The sequence below is a fragment of the Microtus pennsylvanicus genome, chromosome 13, assembly GCF_037038515.1.
Source record: "Microtus pennsylvanicus isolate mMicPen1 chromosome 13, mMicPen1.hap1, whole genome shotgun sequence".
Taxonomy (NCBI): domain Eukaryota; kingdom Metazoa; phylum Chordata; class Mammalia; order Rodentia; family Cricetidae; genus Microtus; species Microtus pennsylvanicus.
Window position 1 is genome coordinate 40,966,183 of NC_134591.1, and position 24,925 is coordinate 40,991,107.

Here is a 24,925-nt window from a genome sequence, read left to right on the forward strand (position 1 = left end):
TTAATAGGGGCTGAGTGGTTAATGCACCTGCCGCACAGACACGGAGTTTGCTCTGTTATGTCGAGCCAGCTCTGGCCATGTGTCCAATGTCTGCTGGAGCTGACTCCACTTAGGATCTCCCCTCCTTTGTGCACAGGGCCCCCTGCTGACCACACTTGGCTTCAGGGTTGTGAACTGGACAGGTTCTTCTACCCTTTTGGATCTCCCTAGATTGAGTCCTTTGGGGTGGCTGGTGTTCTCTGTAAAAGTATGTCACAGCACACTGGGGATATGGGAGACGAACTCAGTGCTACGATCTCCATCCATTAAAATACTTGTCCATCCCTGTGTGTGTGTGTGCACACTCGTATGTGTGTGTGCGCGAGTGCGTGTGCGTGTCTATGTGTGTGTCTAACTCCACCAGATTAAACACAGGCTCTCTCACTGGTGGCTGCTCCCTGTTTTTGGGCACCCAGGATATCTCAGTTTTATTTATTATTTTAATTTAATTTTATATACATGGGTGTTTTACTTGCATGTGTGTCTGTGTACTACATATGTGCCTGGTGCCCACGGAAGCCAGAAGAGGGCATCAGATCTCCTAGAACTGAAGTTAACACATGAAAGTAAGTCAGCATGTGAGTGCTGGGAATCAAACCCAGGTCCTCGGAAGGAGAGACGGTGCTGCTAACCCCTGGTATCTTGCCAGCTGGGTAGCTCGGCTTTGAACAATAGTCTTTTTCTATGATGGTGCCCAGCCACTGCCCTCCTAGTCACACAGGGTGACAGTGCAATTCTCTGCTGCTGACCCAGCTGCCAGAGGAACTTCTGCCTATCCAAAGTCTACACCTGGGTTTGAGGCAGCTGACAATTGTGGGCTTGTCCTGCAGGTAACACTGTCATTCTCTGTACACAAATACCACGTGGCTTCCTTTGGATGGTGTTCCTGCTGCCCCCCCCCCCACTCCAGGAAGCCATGTTCTACTTGGCTTCTTTTTGGCCAGCAGCTAGTCTTTTGAGTTCTGCTTTTCAGCTGGTTTATCGTTGTCTTTGGGAATTTCCAACACTCTTCCTCTGTTTGAAATAGAGTCTGTTCTTTCTTGTGCTCACTCTTAGCCTTAACCAAGTCACGTAAAGGCAGCTTCTTGCTCACCCTTGTACCCCCACATTAAATTTTCTTTATTAATCTCAGGAATTATATTTATGGGCTGGGGAAATGGCTCAGTCAGCAAAGTGCTTGCCTTGTAAGCATGGAGACCAATTCAACCCTCCAGAACCATGTAAAACACCCAGACATGATGGTACACACTTGTAATTTCAAGACAGAGTAACCTCTTGTCTGCCAGCCTAGCCTAGCCATTGCGTTCAGGGCCATGTGAGAGTCTCTGTCTCTCAATCAGCAGCATAGATGGCATCTGAGGAGTGATGCCTGAGGCTGACCACTGGCTTCCATATTCAGGCACATGCAAGTACCCACATTCACATGAACACACATGCGCACATACAGAAGAATTTTCTTTCTGATTTCTATAACTCCTTTCTCTCGTCCATAAGTATGTAGAGTCCTCATTTTGGGGATCTCTTGTTTTTACCTAATAGTTACTATTATTCACTTCATTTCTTCAAATACTCCAAGCGTACTTTCATAAATTTACTTGCCCTATTGCCCACCTCTTCTGACTGTTCTATGATGGCTCATATTCTTCTGTAGTTTGTGTGTTTTGCCAGTAAGCTTCTTCTAAGTGTGGATTGTTTCCTTTGGAAGCTCTCTCCAGGTACACCAGATTTGCTTAACAGTGCAGTGCAAACTCACCTCTCCCTCCTAAGTGAGCAAGAGAGAGTTTACTATGAGCTACATATGAATGAGTGCGGCCTTAGGGCTGTGGGTGTGAGTTGCCCCAAATGGTATTTCTCCTCGAGGAATCAGTTACATGAAACTTTTATAGACCTAGAACAAAGAAAAGTCACGATCAATACATTTGCCATGTATGTTTAGGGGGGTCACCGTGGGTTAAAGCAAAGCAAGGAAGTCTCTGCCGTAGGGATCAGATGTTACATGTTGGCAGTGTTAGGTTTGGGGGCAGTAGACGTGACATTAGATCACATATAGAAGAGGCTTATACATGACTTAGGGGAGAGCTATGGGGCTGGTAAGGGGACTCCACAGAACAGGTCCTTGCCTAGAAGCCTGACCCCAAGAGTTTGAGCCCTGAGTCCCTCATGGTGGAAGGAGAGAACTAGTTCCTGTAAGTTGTCATTTGATGGCCACCCGTATGGTGTGACCTGTGTGTTCTCTCTCACACACAGACAAAAATAAATATAATTTTTAAACTTAAAAAGAAATTTAGCTGGGCAGTAGTGGCTCACACCTTTAATTCCAGTACCGCAAAGGCAGAGGCAGGCAGATCTCCTGATTTCGAGGCCAGCCTGTTCTACAGAGCAAGTTCCAGGACAGCCAGGGCTATGCAAAGAAATCCAGACTAGGGGAAAAATTAAGAGACACCCAAGAACTTTGGATTTCAAGCTGCACCATCCCAGCTCCCCACTACCACAGCACTAACCATCTAATCCACATGCAGTCCTCCGAGACAGACACAGTAGGAGACCTCTGGTTCATATAAGCAGGATCCATTTCAAGTTCCAGGGTCAGGGTCAAATCACTGCTGCACAGAGGTTGAATGATCCCATACCTGTCCTCAGTGCTGGGTTTTGAGCTTCTGGTTTCTTCTGGCCAAGTAGTCCAGCTTTGCGGCCACAGAGAGAACGCTTTGTTGTTCATTCCCTTGGGAGGGTGTGCAGACATTTTCTAGACCCCATCATAGGTCAGGCAGTAGCTGTCACTGTAGACCTCCTGCTGGCAGCGCACTTGTGGCTTCCCAGTGAGAAGTACCTCAGCTTGACCTTCAGACTTTGACATTAGCCTGCTGCTTGGCAGGAGAACTCTCTTTATCTGACCTCAGGAGTCTCCCCGGGAGCCTCAACAGCTCTCACCCAGGTTTCTCATTGTGAGTTTCCTCACTGTGTAAATGCCGTGCTCTCTCTGTAATACTTTGTGTGACTGTATTTCATTGTGAATCCCTGTACTTAGGGGCAGGCACGTACCTTCCACGTGTTCATAAGGCACTAGACAGGCCCTGTGCAATTTCTCTAATGATGAAAAACATACAAAGAGCTTTTAAATGTGTTTGAAGATGTGTTAATTTTTATTTTTTCCTTTTATGGAAAACAGATTTCTTTTTTCTCACGTGACATATCCTGATTATAGTTTCTCTTCCCTCTACTCCTCCCATTTCTTCTCCCCTGTGTTCCCATCCAGATCCACCTCCTTTCTGTCTCTCATTGGAAAACAAACATTCTTCTAAGGGATAATAGTATGATAAGATAAAACATAAACCAACCCATCGGAATAGGACAAAGAAAAAAAGTCAAAGAAAGGGCACGAGAATTATACACTTATACACAGAGGATCTATAGTGTAAAAAGAGTGATATATATATATATATATATATATATATATATATATCCCCTATGTGTATAGATAACTTCTGGCTTAGAGATCGGGGAAATTATGAGATCTCTCCATTTCTTTTTATATGTAGTTACTTAGTGCTATGAGCTTGCGTCTTAGAAGCACCTTCATTGTGTCCCATGAATTTGGGTATGCTATGTATTCATTTCATTCAATTCTAGAAAGTCTCTAATTTCTTTCTTAATTTCTATCTTGACCCATTTTTTTAAAATTTATTTATTAAGGATTTCTGCCTCCTCCCTGTAACCGCTTCCCATTTCCCTCCCCCTCCCCCGATCAAGTCCCCCTCCCTCATCTGCTTGAAGAGCAATCAGGGTTCCCTGACCTGTGGGAAGCCCAAGGACTGCCCACCTCTATCCAGGTCTCGTAAGGTGAGCATCCAAACTGCCTAGCACCGGACAGAAATCTCAAGGTCCAAATCAGGAGCAGAATGAGACGGAGCACAAGCAAGGAACTCAGGACCATGAGGGGTGCACCCACACACTGAGACAATGGGGATATTCTATCGGGAACTCACCAAGGCCAGCTGGCCTAGGTCTGAAAAAGCATGGGATAAACCTGGACTAGCTGAACATAGTGGACAATGAGGAATACTGAGATCTCAAGAACAATCGCAGTGGGTTTTTTGATCCTACTGCACGTACTGGCTTTGTGGGAGCCTAGGCAGTTTGGATGTTGACCCATTTTTTTAAATCCAGTAGTGAGCTGTGCAGTTTCCATGAGTGTGCAAGCTTTCTGTTATTTTCATCGTTGATATCCAGCTTTAGTCCACGGTGGTCAGACAGGATGCAGGGTTTCATTTCAATGTCTTGTATCTATTGAGACCGAGCCATGTGGTCTGTTTTGGAACAAGTTCCATGAGGTGCAGAGAAGGTGTATTCTTTTGTGTTGGACGAAATCTTCTGTAAATAGTTGTTCGGTCCATTTGGTTTATAATGCCAGCTAGCTCTAGCATTTCTCTGTGTGGTGTTTGTCTAGATGGCCTGTCTATTGGTGAGAGTGGGGTATTAAAGTCTCCCACTATCAGTGTGTGAGAGCCAATTTGTGATTTAAGTAGTAGTGTTTCTTTATGAACTTGAGTGCCCTTGTGTTTGATGCATCAATGTTAAGAACTGCAATGTGCGCTTGGATTTTTCCATTGATGAGTATATAGTGTCCTTCCCTATCTCTTCTGTTTAGTTTTGGTTTGAAGTTTATTTTATCAGATATTAAAAAGGCTATAACAGCTTGCTTTTTAGGCTTAGAATATCTTTCCATTTATTTACCCTAAGGTGATATCTATTCTTGATGTTAAGGTTTTTGTGGTTGCTTTTTTTTTTTCTTTCGGATAGAGCAGAAGGATGGATCCTGTTTTCCTGACCATACTGTGAGTTTGCATCTTTTTATTGGGGAATTGAGGCCATTGACATTGAGCGATATCAATGAGCAGTGTGTGTGTGTGTGTGTGTGTGTGTGTGTGTGTGTGTTTCCTTTCTTTTGATTTGTTGGTCTGAGACTATTCTTTGTGTGTTCTCAGCTGTGGCTAACCTCTTTAGGTTGGAGTTTTCCTTCTAGCACCTTCCATAGGACTGGATTTATAGATAGATATTGCTTAAATTTAACTTTCATCATGGAATGTCTTGTTTTTTCATCAATGTGTTTGAAATGTGTTTAAAGTTTTGTGGGATATAGAAGTCTGGGCTGGCATCTGTGGCCTTTTAGAATCTGCAAGACATCTGTCCAGGCCTTTTTGGCTTTTAGAGTCTACACTGAGAAGTCAGGTATAATATGTATATATATTATATGTAATATGTATATGCTATATGTAAATTTAATTTATATATTACTTCCTCTTTTTTCTCTGCATATTTTAATAGTCTTTCTTTGTTCTGTACATTTAGTGTTTTGATTATTATGTACCATGGAGATTTTCTTTTTTGGTCCAATCTATTGGATGCTCTGTAAGCTTCTTGTACCTTCATAGACATCGCTTTCTTTGGGTTAGGGAAATTTTCTTCTATGATTTGATTGAAAATATTTTCTGGGATTTTGACCTGTGCTTCTTCTCCTTCCTATTATTCTTAGGTTTGGTCTCTTCACAGAGTCCCAGATTCCCTGGATGTTTTGTGACAGAAATTTTTTAGATTTAACATTTTCTTTGACAGAGGTATTCATTTCTTTTATTGTGTCTTCAATGCCTGAAACTTTTCTCTTCCATCTCTTGTATTCTGTCAGTGAGGTTTGCCTCTGAGGTTCCTATTTGAGGTTCTAAATTTAAAATTTTTCATCTCCAGATTTCCCTGGGTTTTCTTTGTTGATTCTACTTTCATTTGCAGGTCTTGAACTGTTTTTATTTTATTCTTTTCTTTCTACCATTTGCTTTTTCACAGATTTCCTTAAGAGATTTAGCCTTTCTTCTTTAAGGACCTCTATCACATTCATAAAGGCTATTTTAATGTCTTTGTCTTGTCCTTCAGTCTTGTTACAATACTTGGGAACTGCTGTGGTGGGGTTGCTGGCCTCTAGTGGAGATATATTGGCCTGGTTGTTATTGTTTTTTTTATGCTGGCTTCTAGGCATCTGAGTTTGGGAAGATTGTAATTCTAGGTGCTGATATCTGGTCTTGTGTTTGTTGGGTGAGTATTTTGTTCCTTGGTCTCTTTTACCATCTCTGGTTCTTAGGAGGGTATCGTGGCTGTGGTTCCTGGTAGGAAATTCTTCTGGCATCCTGGTAGATATGCCCTCTGGTGGGGGAGTTCTAGGTAAAATGTGCTCAGGTATTGGGAGCTGACTCTTAGGAATGAGGAGGACACTAAGAAGGGGTGCTGAGGTGATCCACAGGAAAGAGGGTAGGAGGATGGTCCATCACAATCTGCTTAGTCCCCTGGGAATGGGAGCAGAGGGGGAAGAGAGACTACAGCAGGTGGCTGCTTCAGAGCTTGGGACAAGATTTGGAGCAGTGGAGGAGAGGAGGTGAAGACCTGCCATTAGCCTGCCTGCTTCCCTGGCCGCAGTCAAGAAATGTGTTAGTTCAAGTAACCTTTTCCTCCTCCATCCTTTTCAGGACCGAGTTGGAAGAACCACATAATTATGACACAACAATTTCATATCTGAGTCAATCTAGCAACTCCATTAACCTGTGTGCGGCAGGAGAAACTAGTGATGGTAAGTCTGCTAAGCCAATTAATAGTATAACCCTGTGAGGAGTGAAAATGTGTCGAGATGGCCTTTTCCCTGTAGCTAATGATATGTTAAGATGTTCACATCCGTTCTGCTCTGCCACCGTACTTCCTCTTTCTCTCTCCCATATCTCATCTCTTAGCAATCTATTTCAGTCCAGCTGGGCATGAGCACTGGTTCAGACTCCCGATAAATGACTCCTACTCTGGACCTCTTTCTTTCTGCCATTTCTTTTCATCTCGGGTCATCTTAACTGCTTTGCCCTTTGTAGGTGTGAAGAAGGAAAAGCCAAGACACTGTGATCCAATTTTTCTCACTTCTCTTAAGGAAGTCTCACCTCGCTAATCATAGCATCTGTGAAGTTAGTGTATGGAGAAAGAAATGACACGGCACGAGAATTAGACTTTGTGTTCTATCTAATTAAGAAAGGGGGCTTGGTAAAGTAACGCCTCAGTCCAGAGCTAAATTCTCCAGTCTCTGACGATGCTCAGCATGCTTTGTGCAAAGGAGACTCTCAGCGGAAAGGAACAAGAAGCAGAGACGCAGCATTACTGCAAGGTTGTGTCTTTGTTCTGCGTCATCCAGTTCTCTGCAGAAGCCATAAACATTAGTGCTACAGTAACTACCAGGCTAACAGAGCCAGCACTATAGATTGTATCTCTCTGCCCAATCCTCTGTGCTGATACCTGTGAACTGAAAGCTTCCACCCCCACAGCAAGCAACAGGAGACTGAAGATTAGAGAGGTGGAGCCATACATGGTGACCCAAGTACTGTGTGGCAGAACAGTAGCACAGAACAGGCTCAGCCTGTCTGGATACTCCATGCCCATTCCCATAAACCTAGGCTGCATCTCACTCGGGGGAGCTTATCTCCATTGTAAGGAGGCTCCAGACGGTCTTCTGGCTCAATAATCGCTGTATATGCAAGAGGACTTAGGTTCTAGGAAACAAGTCACTATTCTGGAATATATACTTAGAAAGTTTGTGATATAAAACATGAAGACATATTGACATTTCTGTAGCAGGATTTTTCTTTTGATCCACCAACCAGCTCCCAAGTCACAACACAAAGACTTATTAGTTAGGAATGCTCAGCCTAGCTTACGCTCATTTCTGACTCTTTTAAATTAATTTCTCTTTGTATATCTTTTATCTTAGGGCTTTTTACTTTCTGTGTATCTTGCTTTCACAACCTCTCATGTCTCCTGGCTGGTGGCTGCCCTGCTGACCCTGGGTGTCTCCCTCATTCTCACCTCTCTTCTCTCATTCTTCCCCCAGGCCTAGATTTCTCCTCCTCTTTATTCTCTCTGCCTGCCGGCCCCACATATCCTTTCATTGCCTAGCTACTGGCTGTTCAGCTCTTTATTAGACCAATCATGTGCCTTAGGCAGACAAGGAGAAGCAAATGTAACCCATCTTTATAAAATTAAACAAATGCATCACAAACAAAAGCAACACACCTTTACACAGTTAAAATAATAATCCACAACACATTTTGCTCTGCTTTCCAGGAGGGGAAAGTTGAATAACTGCTAGAAAGTTCCATTGGGCAAAGTCTATTATCAGTGATGGCTGATTTAAGCATGGGATAGAAGTTCTGCTACTGATTATTAATGTCTGCCATAGGTATAGAATTTTGCTGTTGTCATTTGCTTTTTGTTTTGTTTCATATTCATTGCCTACCCTGCTACAGTGGAATTCTAAAGTCTAAGAAGTCAGATAGTTGTCCTTGTCCTTGTGCCCTGATAAAGATCACCTGTTGTCCCATTGGCAATTCTGTCCCTTGAAACAAACCCAGCAGCTGGGGTGCTTGGCTCAGACAGTGTCCGCCATTACAGGGCTCAGTCTCGTCGCAGGATTCAGGCTGTTCTGGAAATTACAGAATTGTCCACAGAGGTCATCAAGAACAGGGCTCTTGTGACTGTGCCTCTTTCTGGTGCCAGGGAATTCTAGAGGAGTCTTTGGAGAGTCTTGGGGATACCCTCAGAACATGAAGTTTTAAGCTAGGAAGGTGTTTCTCTTGAGTGGCCTTGGGCAAGCTTCTTCAGAGTACGAGTTTCCACATTGGTACAGTTTGAATGTTGGTAAAGGAAAGGTAAATTAATAAAAGTAAAGGAAGTATATTGCCTACACTTTAAAGATGTTTACTGCTTTATATTATTAATTATTTAGTATCAGTGACAGTCATCTATCCTCCTGATGTAAAAGACAGACTTGTCTAAGATCCCATGGGATGTCGTACACGGAGACGTAGAAGTCTCCAGGCCATAAACCTCTGCAGTTGGAAAGTGGCTGAGGAAACTCTGTGGGAGTTTTCTCTTTTTCTGCCACCCTGGTAAAGCCGTGTCAGAGGAGGAAAGTTACAGACTCCTGAGTAGAAAGTGAACAAGGACTCCAAAGCTGTGGGTCAAATCTTGTTCCAGTTCCTAGTCCCTGCTGATTCTTTTGGAGTACAGCCCATTCTCCCTTTCTTTTGAGATTATAATCACATTATTTCTCCCTCTCCTTTCCTCCCTCTGAACCCTCTCATCTGCCCCTTCTTGGTCTTTTTCAAACCTTGTATTATCTTTAAAAAAGTAAAAGTATTTATTTATTTTACATCCCAGCTGCAGTTTCCCCTTTCTTCTCCCCTCCCAGCCCTTCCTCCTCCACCCTTCCTCTGTTCTTACTCCCCCTCGGTTTCTGTTAGGAAAGGGCAGGTCTCCCATGGCTATCAACAAAACATAAGCCTGTGTTCTTACCTTGGTGTAAGTTCAGTTCCTGAAGCTTCCTAATGGAGACCCTCAACCTGGACACGGCAAGGGCATCTTTAGGTGAATGTGTGCGATCTTTGCCTACTTGCCAGGCCAAGCATCCTCAGGGAATCTGCAAGCCCTGGTTTTGCAGTTTCTCAGGTATCACATGCCCTGATGTTCTCCATGTTGGTTGAGGGGGAGCAAGTGGGATATAATCTGTTAATTCTATGAAGAGCACAGACAGATACATGAAAGAGAAGACTGTCTTTTTTTAAGAGTGGGAAGGAGGCAGTACTCAGAATTGGTATAGCGGAAAATTGAATCATAAGCAGATTTAAATTTTTTTTATTTGTTTTACTTTGTGTTTTGCCTACATGTATGTCTATGTACCATGTGTGTGCTTAGTGCCCAAGGAGGTCAGAAGATTTTTTGGAACTGGAGTTGCTGGTGTTTCGAGCCATCATGTGGGTGCTAGGACTTGAACCTAGGTCCTCTGCAAGAGCAACAAGTGCTCTAAACTGCTAAATCATCTCTCAAGCCCAATAAACAGATTCTTTTTTTTTTAAAAAAAAGGGAGGGGTTATATTAAACAAAAAATAAAATAAGGGGCAAAAGTCCCTAAAGATGACCATCTACATTTACCTAAACGGAGCTACATTATTAACTATGCATGTAGACTTTTAGATCTAAGAAACCCTAATTTTAAGGAAGAATTAGGATTACATTTATTTTATAAGTAAATTATATGTTTACATTAAGAGCTGAGCAAGGAGGCATTTTTTGGACAGTTTCAGGACAACAGAAGAAATACAGCAGAAGCCCTGCCTGCTCCACACTTCCACCAACAGTTTAAAACTTTCATAGATGTTTGCTAAGCAAAAAGCATGTGAGAAGCAATTTCTGGAAAATTTGACCCTTTTCATACAATGTCCGGTATCCTGTAGACAGCATGTTTAGTTGCTATCTGGGAGGTACTGCTGGGCTAGCTTCACAGATGAGCAGCCCAAGGCTCGTGGGAATTCACCTGAATCCAGGAGAAAGTGGTGTTGGGTCCACGGGAGTGGTGCAGAGATGGGGACAGCCATCAAAGTCTATTACAGCAGAAGCAAACTTTATTCCACGAAAAAAAAATTAAAAATTAAAAAAATAAATCTCCAAGGGGCAGAAAAAGCTTATCTGCTAGCTGAGACCACAGCTGGAGATGGACTTGTAAGGTTATGGCAATGGGCTGTTTCCAAACTCCCCTTTTTATAGCAAGAAGCAAGCATTAGACATGAACAAAAGAATTTTTACAATCTTGAGGTAAAAGTCTGATACAAATTGCTTTTTTTTTTTACAATTTCCATGAACAGGGCTTTTTATTTTTATTTTTTGTTTTGTTTTTGTTTTTTTAGTTAAACTAGTATTTGTATTTTAGGTCATTGTTTTCTTCTGGCACTTTCTGATGGTGTTTGCCAAAGCTCTACACTCCCCTGATACTGCCAGTTTTGTGTAGCAGAGAAGGGTATGAGACAATGCACAAAAAGTCAGGTACATCCCATCATTTAAAAGTCAACTTGGCTCCCATCAATTGCTGGTCATGAGTGGCCAAGGGGGTATCTAAAAGCTGACTCCCAGTTTGCAGAGGGCCTCCCAGTTTGCAGAGGGACCTCCCAGTTTGCAGAGGGCCTCCCAGTTTGCAGAGGGACGACTCCCAGTTTGCAGAGGGATGACTCCCAGTTTGCAGAAGGACGACTCCCAGTTTGCAGAGGGACCCACAGTTTGCAGAGGGACTCCCAGTTTGCAGAGGGACCCACAGTTTGCAGAGGGACTCTCAGTTTACAGAGGGACTCCCAGTTTGCAGAGGGACCCACAGTTTGCAGAGGGACTCTCAGTTTGCAGAGGGCCACTTCAGCCTTGCAGACAGAGCTCTGGGTTGTAAAGCAGAGTAACCCTCTGTCAACAGTTCATCTTCAAACTGCTGAGAAAGCTCTGGCAGTCTGTTCTCGTTCTCCTAGGCTCACAGCTTTATGTCTTTATTTCTACGTTCTTATTTCTGAAATCTGCATTTCTATATTCTTATTCTCAGACTCTTCAGTGGGAGGACTCAAATTTGAGGCCAATTCTTGCCACTACTTATATTTGTTAATAATTGAGGAAGTCATGGTTTCATTCAGTAACACTCACAGAACGATCAGGAAAGTGAGGAGATTTGTATGTCCTCTAAGGCTCCTCTTTCAGACTGTGTTTAAGAAACAAAGCCCTTGGGGCAGGAGATGGCATTTATCTCATGAGTTAGACTGGGGTTCCTGTTAGTCCATCCTGCCAGCCCCCCTCCCCCACCTTCCATAGCTGTCTCCTGCCACTATTTTCAATGGTTTCTTTTAAGCAGGATGTAGACATCTATTTTCTAAACCAGTAAACTTAAGATATGGTTTCTTATGCTTTCAAAATAGGTCATAAATTCCACCCTGAAAATCCCCCACAGAACTCAACCCTTGACCTTAGAACTTTCCTACCCATGCCCAGTAGGTCATAGATCGATACTCTGAAGCATGAGAAAACTGGACTCTGCGATCATGTGAACTGTGTTAAACCTGAATATTGCGGGAAATGGGTGGACCAACTGACTTGAAATATCTTTTGTTTATTTTAGCCACTTACGAAGTTGAAATTGAAGAACTCCAAAAGGTATGACTTCTCCTGTCCTTACTGGTGTGTGACTAAGTGTAGCACAGTCCCGCAGACATGAATCTAGGGTACTTTCCAGCATGACGAGCGCTCATTATGTGCGGCAGGGTTTTTCTAAGCTCCAGTGGTCAGCATTCTGAATCCCAAGCCTTTAGTACAGAGTCAGAAAGCGTGTACTGAGGTGGGCAGAAATGGTCTCAGTTGATTCCTGGGCCCTCATCTCATGTGGTCTGTGCCAAATGGCCTGTAGTAACCTTCTGTTTCAGAGGGAAATGTCCTTCAGAACAATCGGAATTTGTACATCTTATTCTTTCAGGAACACAGTCCTAGCCTGGTCCTGGGTGTGTGTGGGATTAGGTGCCTCCTTGGAGGTAATTAGCAACTCAGCTGGAGTCCCAAGGAGAATTGCTGCTGGCCTCAGTGGAGGCTTCTGGCTATGTCTTTGAATGTTGGTCAACAAGGACATTGCAGGACACTCGTTCAATGGGGAGAATAGAAACCCACGTCTGGAGCCCTTGTGAGGGCAAGCATACAGCAAGCGATGATGAAGCGGTGTAAATGGAGTACTCCCCATGGGGACAGAAAGTTTATCGTTGTTTCTGCTCCAGCAGATGTTCAGTAAATGGGGGAGAGGGCTGGACCAGTACTTCTTCAAATTACATAGAACAACTTAGTGTGTGAGCTTTTGGTGCAGTGTGTGGCACATAGTAGGCGCTTCCTGAGCACTTTTGTGGGGTCAATTAAGGATCTACTCCACACTCGGCGAGCAGAGTTCGATTTCATCTCTTTTGATGACTTGGCTACAGGGCTGTGTGAACACAGTTCATGCTCTTACAAGATACTGCTGGATCCATGCAGAAGGCCTGGTTACCTCACATCAGACTGGCTCAGGGCTGTTTTCTGTGGTTGCTGTCCTTTCTGACAATTACCTTGTCTGCCCCCTGCTGGCGCATTGGTGTCTAGCATGGAGCCCTTAATTTGATCAGGAATTACATAACATTCATTCCCCAAGAATACCCTGTGAGTCAGTACCCCTGCTTCCAACTATAAATGGTGGCTCGGGGGCTCTGAGCTATTTAATAGCCAGTAATTGACATTCAAAGATATTGAAAAGGATCCATCTGACTTGTTGACTGGTGCCGATCTGCTAGAGTTCTGAACGAAGACCTGCAGGCTCTCCTCTAAAGGCTGGCAGTCTGTGCTTGGCCTAAGGCAGCCTTGCGGATTCTTGTTTTCTGTTTTCTTCAGGGTTCTTGGCTAGATTCCAAACAATTAATGACCTCAGATGTGGGGCCGGTGACTAAGGGAAAAGTGGGTCGTGCTATGTTGTGATCACTGGGGTGTAATCTTTAACAGAATTAAATCTCTGCCATGTAAGAGTAGAATTTTGATCAGAGAGCGTGTAGTTAGGGCGCAATCCAAGCAAGACTCGCATACTGTCCTTTGGCAACTGCCACTGCCCGTATACCCCATGCTGTACATCCCGAAGTTCTTCTTCGGGGCATGCCTAGAACAAGATGCAGAGAAAGCTGCCCAAGCCTTCTCATGTGTGGTAACTTACATGCACTGCCCCCTCAGAAGTGTTGGTTTCTTTTCTGCCTGAGCTTCAGCCCCGCACGAAAGAGTTCATGGAACTCTCTGTGGCCGCTGTCTGCTTGTGCCGTGTCCTGAGAACGCACCTCCCACTGATCAAGTCCCCTGATGATTTACACCCAACGACAGAGCCAGTGTTGGGTGAACTCACAAAAATGACTGTTTTCCTCTTCGTTTTCAGCCTTGGAGTTTTCTCCATCCAGAACCGAAGTAAGTTTTCTCTCTAAGCGAAAGCATAGTCTAGCCACCTATGACTCACGATTAAACTCATTTTCTTGCTACGGACTGGCCATGTTCCCAGTGCATGAACTGGTTCTGTTTGCCCGGCAACTTGTAAGGGACCCAGTGCAAAGCAGGTTCTCAGTGACCCTGTCTGGCCTTCCTTGCTCTTGTCATCTTAGCCCATACTGTCTTCATGCAGCAAACTCTAGTTGACAAAGCAAAGAGGAGTAACTGAAGAGCCATCCTATAGACAACTTGTGGCAATCCAAAACAGATGGGCAAAGTGTTGGGGATCAGGAGATAACATGGCTACCCCAGGGCCTCATCAGTGGAGGACTCTTGAGTACTGTGACTTAGACAAAAGAGATCTTAGATTTGTTAGCAATGTAAGATGCAAATGGCAGGTTTGGAAAAATTAGCAGGTAATAAAAAGAAGGAAGCAATCAAACAAGCTGGTGGGCTGGGGGAGATTGTGAGACTCTACACCCAAACAGATTGAGGGAAGGAACAAAGAGAGATGGAATTGGAAAGGAAGAAGCATGGCGGATCACACAAGGACTTAGACTGCATCCTACATGTGTTAGAGAACTAAATGAATTTAATCATGAATTAATACTTACTCTGGTTGGAACGAGCAGACATGCATATAAGCTGTCTGTTTGGTTGATGTAGTCCCAGATCCTCATCTTAAAGAAAGATTCACTTTTCTCGGTCATCTCATAGGATTGGGCCAATCTACCATCTACAGGTAAGACCTTACTTTTCCCTGGTATCATCCTGTTTTAGCCCTAGGCCTCAAGACAAAGAAAACAGCATGAAGGAAAAGGAGCCATCTGAATTCAAACCTTCAAAGCCAGAGGATTCGCATCCTAACCATCCTTCTAAGGTATCAGTGTCAGAGGGCACATGGTGGAGTTCAGATATGTGATCTTTCTTAAATACAAACGTGATGAGTGTGTTCCACTACTTCTCTTTACAAAGCTAAGGAATAAAACCCAAACTCCTTGCCATGTCTACAAGACCATTCATGAACCAGCCCCACCCATTTGTCTTTTGTGTCTTGTCTTCCCTCTTCCCTCTTCCCTCTTCTATGTCTTTGTTTAGCTCAGCTCTTGTCCCATCTTCCACACGACTCCTTCTGTACTCTTAGGTCACTAGCACGTCTCCAAACAGCCCTTCATTTGCTCATTCCGGTTAGTCTGTCAGATATTCCTGTCTCCCTCCATCAGTCTCCTACCTACATTTTTTTAAGATAGAGCTTGAGGGGTTCTGCTTTTGGAAATTTTCCCACACTCAAACTCCCAATGGAAAGGAGAAATCTCTCCATCCTCTGTTTCCATGGCTGTGAACACTTCTATAAGTAATGTCATATTACACCCTAATTCCTTGTTCACCATGACCTGGTTATTGCCTGGCCTGCTTCCAGAGCTTTTCACACTGTCTTACATTCAGTATTGGTCTCATAGATGAGGAAATACGGACTTGAGAAGGACCACAAGGTAGTGGATAGAAAGACAAATGTCAGGGAAACTGGAGGGAAGGAGGGATACCCAGAAGTCCCCTTAGAGATGATGAGAACAGGGATATAGGGCTAAGCTCTTTCTCAGTGGAATACTACTAATAAGACCCATCATCAGTTCTTTGAGCTGCCTAGATTCTTTATTAAGGGTACCAGTGATATTTCTTCTCACATAATGTCATGATGGTTGAGATGGAAGAAAGAGCCTGACTGGGAGTTGGCACTCTCTGTGCCCGGCATTCATTGGCTCTTCAGAAATAAATGAAGGGTATGGTATATACTCCGATGAGATGTAGGGTCTGATAAGATGGTGCTTGACAACCCGTAATAATTAAGAGTTGTTCTCACCGAGGACCACATTCTGAAGACCAGAATGCATGAGCCAGGAAGTGACTTGGCAACCATCCCCAGCAGTGCTCTCCTCGTTGCATGTGTTTAGGTAGGTGCATGTGAAGGGACACCAGGAAAGGCTCAGATGACTGGAGTCCATGAGGACAGAAGGAACGTTCCAGCCGGAAACCACGAAGCCATGACTGACATCCCTCGGAACAGGCTCTTTCCTGAGGATGTGATGCCAATAAGGCACTCCCAAGACAAGGGTGAGTTGCATTTCCCCTGAAATCTCTTCGTTACCAAATTGTTTTAAAGGGGAGCATGGCCGAGATCATAATTGATTTACAGATATATAATAGACATTCATTATGTACCTAGTAACAGGACTCTAAGGGCTGTCTTCCCCAGAGCAATGGGAAGAGCTATAGATTTAGAGTCAAATGGCTCACGTTCAAGTCTGCTCAACTGTGAACTTAACCATTGGGTGGTCAGTTTGCTTTCCAGTAGTGCAATTTCTCCATTAAGAAAGGAATCTGAGCATGGGCCTCACAGGAGTCAGGAGGACCAGTTCCGACAGCATGTCATGTGACACATATCATGTGACAGTCTTGTTCTTCTCTTGTCTACCTACTGACCCTGCTCCCGCCATTAGCAGATGGATGTCACGCAGCATCGCGAAGTGACTGTTGCAGCTGCATTTCCTTCCTTCACCTTAATCAGGAACCCTGATTACAAACAAGGATTAAATCATACCTGGTTAAATCACTACTTAAAGCAGGCTCACTTGGCAGGAACTCAAGGCATGCCTGGATCTGGGGACACAGATAATATCACAAGGACAACATATCCTGAGTTCTCTCTGAGGCACCTCTGTTTTTCCAGGCAGAGTCGATTCCTGTAAAGTCAAGCTGGCAGCAAGCAATGATTGGGTTACAAACTATTCTCTGATAAGCCCCAAAAGAAAACCAGTAATTTAAATCTTTCCAAAGATAAAAGACATGAGTCTTACATTGTCTTTGATTGAGCCACATGCCATCACCAATTAAAACCAATGACGATCTAATTGGATCTGGCTATGTCATATTCCCACTGAGCTAGAAGTGGGTAGAGTCATTTCTACCAAACAACTCACTGCTTGTCTTAGCTACTTTGCTGCTGCTGTAAAAAATACCATGACCAAGACAACTTAGAGAAGAAAGAGTTATAGAGGGCTTGCAGTTCCAAAGGGTTAGAATTCATGACCGTCATGGCAGGAAACATGACAACAGTCAGGTGGGCATGGTCCCGGAGCAGCTGAGAGCTCATGTCTTATCCATAAGCATGGAGCATGTGAGGATGAGTTAATTGAGAAAGACATGAGCTTTTTTTAAATTTTGGGGTCATTTGATTATTTTATTGAGCCTCAAAGTCTCAGAATTCATACTAATATACACGATAGAAGTAGTTATAGGTCAAGTAGGAACTAGGTCATATTTATATTAACTAAACCATGGATTACCATCAAAAGGATTCAATGTACTAATTTAAAAAACACACAAAGACACAGACACTACACACACATACACACACACAACCAGTACGTCAGGAAGCTTTCTGCTAGTTTTCTCTTTTTAGCCTGGGAAACAGAGCTGAACACTGTGCTCTCAAGATACTTGTCTCCTTAGTAAATTGTCAGTTCTACACACACCAGCAAGACATTGAATTGGTAAAATACATTCAATTCACTGTTTAAATCATCTGATCATCTCACCATCGTTCTAGAACAACTCTTAGGTATGCAGCAAACTGGGACTCAGAAGAACCCATCAAGCTTTTGCTAAGAGGAGCGGTTGATGTGCATAGAAAGGACAAATTTGGTTGGGGGGGGGATTCAGATTATGCCCTAGCATGAAAACATGAAGTGTACATATACACATTAATATGCTAATTGGCACTAAATTTAGATACAGAATAATTATATTTTGAATCTGGTAAAAGTTCATTGTTTCAGTTGTTTAAGAAGTTTTGGAATGGAAGTGTTTTAGTCAACTCTATCTGCCAAGGCTCAAGCAAAAGAAGAGTCAAACATAGCAATGGGCGCAAGAGATTTTATCTCAGAATTAAGGTGAAGCTGGGAATTATCCTCAGGGACCTGAATGTCCTGGGCGTGTGTTTTACTGCTGAGCTGTGCTCCTAGCCACTCTCTCTAAAGCTTTAAGATTGTTATCAGTCAGGACACACATCATGTTCCATTTCATTCCAAGTAGAGCCCCCAGGCATGGGATAGAATTGGTGTGGTATTCTCATTTTCCTAATGGTCTGTTTTAGTCTCGAAATGTATGGCTGTGACACCACAGGAGGCTCACCTCACTTCATTCTGGGAGTCCCAAAGGGCATCATGGCCTCCGTTACTTCCCAGTCTGGTCCCTCCCCCCTTATTCTCTCCCAATCTGTGTCAAGCATGATATGAGCTTTTAAAACTTCTAAGCTCACCCCACTGACACACCTCCTCCATCAAGGCCACACCTCCTAATCTTCCCAAATAGTTCCACCAACCAGGGACCATGTATTCAAATATATATGCTTACATGGGACATTCTCATACCAACAGAGGTAGAAAGAAGAAGGATTTAAGGCATCCTTGACTTCCTAGTGAGGACTTTGTCTGATGGAGGAAAATGATGCAACCATAAAAAGATAGGGTGGATAAATATATAATATCCTGTCCACAAAACAGAAGAGAAAAGTTAGTCAGAGTAAAGCACAAGTTGCAAGTAACTAGCTGCAAAAACCTGAAAGAACCACTCAACATAATGCTGAATATAAGTGTGCAGCGCTAAGGAGTACAAACTGCATGGCTGCATTATACAAAGGTCAAAGGTAGATGGAATGCACCAAGAACTTGGGAGTCAGAAGAGCAGTTAGCTATGGTAGGGAACAAAGCAGGGAGCCCCCAAAGAGGCGCTCGCTCTTTAACAGCGGAGCTGCTTGCTCTGACCTGTGTGTATGAAGATGTTCAGTGTGAGACAACCCCTGGCCTGTAGTTTGGTGATGTATTCTCCTGTGTACTATGTTGTCATTAAATCTTAAAACAGAGCTAAGGATGCAATTCAGTTGTGAGTGATCTCCTCGCATGAACAAGACTCCAGGTTTTTGATTCACTGCACTGCAGAAGAAAAAAAAACAATAAAAAAGCAAAGAAGTAAAAGTAATCATGAAAGTAAAAAATATAAAAAGGTTTTAAAGGAGCAGGTAACTGTTCAACTCAAACATAACACATATGCCTCTAAAATGAGACCATTTTAAAATTATGAAGAGCAGAAACCTTAATCAGGAAAGATATTTAAAAAGCAGAGGAAATTTTAAAATATGTTATAAAGAAATAGATACAAACATTTCAATATCAGTAAATTCTGTGCATGTTAAACTTACTAGCTAGGGGGTGCATTCAAAGTTTTCAAAATTCAAAGTATTTGAGTACTTTTTGCTTGCCCTGTATTCCTTGAGGTATGGGGATTTAGCAATGAAAGAAACAGCAAAGTTCATCCTCCTTTTCATGCACGTAGGACTGAAGACCCTATCTTCGTCCTACATAAAAGTCATCTCAAATGGATCAAAAGCCTGAATGTAATGACTAAAACCCTGAAGTCATGAGAAGAAAACATGGGGGAAACCTGAAAAAATGTAGGTATAAGCAACAACTTCCACAAAACAGTGTCAGACACTGACAAACGAGACCATGAATGCAGAGGCTTCTGACCCCAAAGGGAACAGAAGAACACAGACAGCCTACGGAAGGAGGGGAGAACTTTGCCAGCTGTTACTGACCATTCATATCGAGACTATATAAAGTTCAAAACTCAACACTGAAATACCGAATAAGTCAATGAGTGAGCACATGAATACAGCAGACACTGCTCAAAAGAAGTACAAGCAATTCCACAGAAAAACATTTGCCTTCCTCAGCCATCAAAGAATGGAAATCAACACTATCCTGAGAGTCCATCTCACCCAACCAGAGTGGCCATCACAAGAGAAGAAAACAAGAGCCAGAGAGAATGTGGAGGGGACCCTTAAACTGCTGGTAGGAATGGGAATTAGGGCAGCTGCTATGAAAATCTATGTGACCGTCTTTCAAAAACACTAAAAATGGAGCAGCCACATGACACAGCTATGCCCAGAGTGGGTGTATGAAGCTGGGGAGCTAAGTCAGCCCACCTGAGTCTATCAGAGCACCACTCAAAATAGCCAAGTTATAGAGTCACCTTCAGCAGGAGAATAGCTAAAGAAAATGGGACACACGCTCATGGGCATGCCCGTGCACAAACACACACACACACACACACACACACACACGCGCGCACGCGCACGCGCGCGCGCACATGCATGAACTTTATGCTATTAAGAAGAAGCAGAGGATAGGGAAAGGACTCCATTAGTAAGTATCATGCCTTGGTATGCATGAGAAGTCGAATTTGATCGCCATAACCCGTGTTTACACAAATAGAAACAACAAAAACAGGCATGGCGTTATGCTTTATAACTCCAGCATGTGACAGGGATCAGCAAGATCTCCGGGACTCACTGGCCAGCCCAGTGAGAAAGTCTGTCTCTTAAAAACAAGGCAGATAGAGCCTGAGGAACAACCCCCAAGTTTGAGTGCTGACTTCCCTGTACACATACATGCACATGAAGAATGGAATTACTATTTGCAGGAAAATGGATGGAATTGGAAGAGGAACTGAGAAAGATAGACTCAAGGAATTAATCATGTTTTCTCTCTCATGTGAAAAGACACAGGAAGATGAAAGGGTCCATGTGAGGGAGCAGGTAGATAGACAAGATGACAGATGCCAATAAGATCAACGTGCACACATGGCCTGTACAGAAGGCTGCAATGCAGTACATTCCCCTGAACAACTAATGTATAGTAATAAAGAACCCCACTCCCCATTGGGGTTGCTTTCTGATCCAATGAGGCAGACAAAAATAACAAAATAATAAAATATTCTTATATGAAATGGAGGCAAATGATATAAGGAAAGGAAGGAGAGGATATTGGATGTGTCTGTGGATGACCTCCAAGGCCTCAAGTCAATCCAGAAAGGATTACCCGTCCATGGCATTTAAAGTCACACAGAAGACACACCTCTTGACGTGTCTGTGAGGGAATTTCCTAAGGGGTGGAGCTCGGAAGGCTGGAGCCACCTGCCTGTGGGTCTCACGATCCCCCATTCTAGGGTTCTAGACTGAATACAAAACAGGAAGAAAGAGAAAGCAAGCAAAGTCACAGCAGTCAGCTCCCTTTGCTAGCTGACTGCAGGCGGCATGACCAGCCACCCCAGGCCCCTGCTGCCATGACCTCCCTACCATGGTGGACTGCGAGCCAAATGAGCTCATCCTTCTGTAAACCACTTTGGTCAGGTGCTTTGTCATAGCAATAAAAATAGCAGAGGCACAGGTGTATCTGATATAAGAAGACTCTGAGGAGAAAGGACAGGGGAGCTAGTACTTCTGAGTCAGAGCTGATCATAGGCCCTGGAGGAACAGCAAGGTCCCTGTGACCAGAACAGAGACACTGCAGAGGAGAGAATGGTGAGGGAGGAAGGGCCAGCACAGGCTTTTAGGAATCCCTGCCAGAGCTTTGACCTTTGCTCTCAGTACAATTGCTTTTTTAACCATTGAGAACTTGCAACACATAAAACAGTCATGACCAGAGTTGTGTTGTAAAGAGTAGCATGGCTGAGAACAGACAGGGTATAAGCTGAGTCAGGAGATCGGTTGTTATTGTAGTGATTTAGGGGAGAAGTGGTGGAGGGCTCTGTGTCTGGACTGTGGAGGTAACCTGGACTGACCGTAAAACCTTATTAGATGACAGGCAAGTGTTGGCTAGATGTGAGATACAGAAGGAAAGAATCAAGGATGTCTCCAAAACCTGGGGCCTGAGGCACCTGAACAATAGGAAAGGTATTATTGACCTTTTTAGAGAAAGTGTAGATTTTAAGACTAAAAATTAAAAAAAAAAGAAATCATGGGATTGGTTTGAAATCCAATATGCCTGGAATAATCAATTGGAAATGGCATGAAGGATTATGGTGGAACTGGAATTGTCTGTTGAAGATACACATTTGTGGATTATGTTTCTAAGACGATTCCATAATGCTTCTCATGAGCCAGTAAGAAAGATTAAGTCGTCTGGAGGCATTACCATCCCTGACTTCAAACTCTACTACAGAGCTACAGTATTGAAAACAGCTTGGTATTGGCATAAAAACAGAGAAGTCGACCAATGGAATCGAATAGAAGACCCTGACATTAACCCACAAACCTATGAACACCTGATTTTCGATAAAGGAGCTAAAAGTAAACAATGGAAAAAAGAGAGCATCTTCAACAAATTGTGCTGGCAAAACTGGATGTCAACCCGTAGAAGAATGAAAATAGATCCATATCTATCACCATGCACAAAACTCAAGTCCAAATGGATTAAAGACCTCAATATCAGTCCGAACACACTGAACCTGATAGAAGAGAAAGTGGGAAGTACTCTACAACACATGGGCACAGGAGACAACTTCCTACGTATAACCCCAGCAGCACAGACATTAAGGACCTCATTGAATAAATGGGACCTCCTGAGACTGAGAAGCTTCTGTAAAGCAAAGGACACTGTCGCTAAGACACAAAGGCAACCCACTGACTGGGAGAAGATCTTCACCAACCCCGCAACTGACAAAGGTCTGATCTCCAAAATATATAAAGATCTCAAGAAACTAGACCGTAAAAGGCTAATCAACCCAATTATAAAATGGGGCATTGAGCTGAACAGAGAATTCTCAACAGAAGAACTTCAAATGGCCAAAAGACACTTAAGGTCATGCTCAACTTCCTTAGCGATCAGGGAAATGCAAATCAAGACAACTTTAAGATACCATCTTATACCTGTCAGAATGGCTAAAATAAAAAACACCAATGATAGCCTTTGTTGGAGAGGTTATGGAGAAAGGGGTACACTCATCCATTGCTGGTGGGAATGCAAACTTGTGCAACCACTTTGGAAATCAGCATGGCGGTTTCTCAGGAAATTCGGGATCAACTTACCCCTGGACCCAGCAATACCACTCTTGGGAATATACCCAAGAGAGGCCTTATCATACAACAAAAGTATATGCTCTACGATGTTCATAGCAGCATTGTTTGTAATAGCCAGAACCTGGAAACAACCTAGGTGCCCTTCAATGGAAGAATGGATGAAGAAAGTATGGAATATATACATATTAGAGTACTACTCAGCAGTAAAAAACAAGGGCTTCTTGAATTTTGCATGCAAATGGATGGAAATAGAAAACACTATCCTGAGTGAGGTAACCCAGACCCAAAAAGAGGAACATGGGATGTACTCACTCATATTTGGTTTCTAGCCATAAACCAAGGACATTGAGCCTTTAATTAGTGATCCTAGAGAAACTAAATAAGGAGAACCCAAAGAAAAACATATAGGCATCCTCCTGAATACTAACCTTCAGCAGGTGATGAAAGGAGACAGAGACAGAGACCCACATTGGAGCACCGGACAGAAATCTCAAGGTCCAAATCAGGAGCAGAAGGAGAGAGAGCACAAGCAAGGAACTCAGGACCACAAGGGGTGCACCCACACACTGAGACAATGGGGATGTTCTACTGGGAACTCACCAAGGCCAGCTGGCCTGGGTCTGGAAAAGCCTGGGATAAAACCGGACTCTCTGAACATAGCGGACAATGAGGACTACTGAGAACTCAAGAACAATGGCAATGGGTTTCTGATCCTACTGCAGGCACTGGCTTTGTGGGAGCCTAGGCAGTTTGGATGCTCAACTTACTAGACCTGGATGGAGGTGGGGGTTCCTTGGACTTCCCACAGGACAGGGAACCCTGATTGCTTTTCGGGCTGGGGGGGGGGGTAATTGGGGGAGGGGGAGGGAAATGGGAGGCGGTGGCGGGGAAGAGACAGAAATCTTTAATAAATAAATAAATTAAAAAAATAAAAAAAGAAAGATTAAGAAAAGGAAGCTCCTGGAAAGACAGCTTAGTGGTTAAGAGCACTTGGTCTCTCAGAGAATGTGGGCTTGGTTCCCAGCACCCACACGGTATGTCACAGTTATCCACAGCTCCAGTACCAGGGGACCCAACACCCTCTTCTGGCCTCCACAGGCACCAGGTCCACATGCGAGATATACACGTATGTGTAGGCAAAATGCTCAAAACCTATGAAGTATAATAAATACATTTTTAAAGAGAAAGTGAAAGTGCCCAGCTATGTGCTTAGCATCTTTTTTTTTTCCTGAAACTATTCTTCTAACTTCCCTAGAAAAAGTAAGCCAACTTCCTCTGGGAACTGCCCCTCTTTGAAATAGTTTGAGGGTCACATACTTCTTGCAACAGGACAAAATCTTCTCATTTGGCTCATTTAATTAATAGATACCAGTCACTTTGCTCGTTGCATATTTTTATTTATTTTTTATTTTATTTTATTTTTTTATATATTTTTTTTATTATTTTATACAATATTCTTTCTGTGTGTATGCTTGCAGGCCAGAAGAGGGCACCGGACCTCATTACAGATGGTTGTGAGCCACCATGTGGTTGCTGGGAATTGAACTCAGGACCTATGGTAGAGCAGGCAATGCTCTTAACCACGGAGCCATCTCTCAAGCCCCCTTTGGTAGTTTTTTTTTTCTTTCTTAAATTTTCTGAAGCTAATCGAACACATGTCGACATGTATTATTAAGCATAAAATTTACTAGGCGATAACATGCTTATCTGAACAGTCCATAGGGATTGTTGGCACAGGTAGCCAGCCTGATAGATGCAGGGAGTTCTCAGCTGTAAACTTGTCATGAGCATAAAATGCCACCTCGTCATCAGCTGGTGTAGCTTCATAGTTAGGCCACATAGAAGAGGCTGTTAGTTACTGCTGCTGGTTGCTTTTACTCTTTTGACTCTTTTATTACTCTTTTAGGGGGCTCGCCTGCCATCTCCCAAATAAACACACAGAGGCCTTTTCTTACTTATAAATGCCAGACCTTAGCTTGGCCTGCTTCTAGAGAGCTTTTCTTGAATTATCCCATCTATCTTTTGCCCCTAGGCTTTTACCTTTATTTCTTTATACCTTTCCTTCTGATTCCATGTCTGGCTGTGTAGCTGGGTGACAGGTCCCTTCTTTTCTCA

At 43.3% G+C, this 24,925-nt stretch overlaps 1 protein-coding gene across 2 annotated transcripts in view; it reads left to right on the forward strand.

The window, feature by feature from the left end:
- Window positions 1-24,925, forward strand: part of Fyb2 (FYN binding protein 2) — a 108,771-nt gene that overhangs the window by 64,415 nt on the left and 19,431 nt on the right. For both annotated transcript variants that reach the window (XM_075945988.1, XM_075945989.1), the window contains exons 5-9: window positions 6,552-6,652; window positions 12,038-12,072; window positions 13,847-13,875; window positions 14,674-14,773; window positions 15,846-16,005. In XM_075945988.1, coding sequence (XP_075802103.1) covers window positions 6,552-6,652; window positions 12,038-12,072; window positions 13,847-13,875; window positions 14,674-14,773; window positions 15,846-16,005 — 425 coding nt within the window. The remainder of the gene's footprint in view (window positions 1-6,551; window positions 6,653-12,037; window positions 12,073-13,846; window positions 13,876-14,673; window positions 14,774-15,845; window positions 16,006-24,925) is intronic.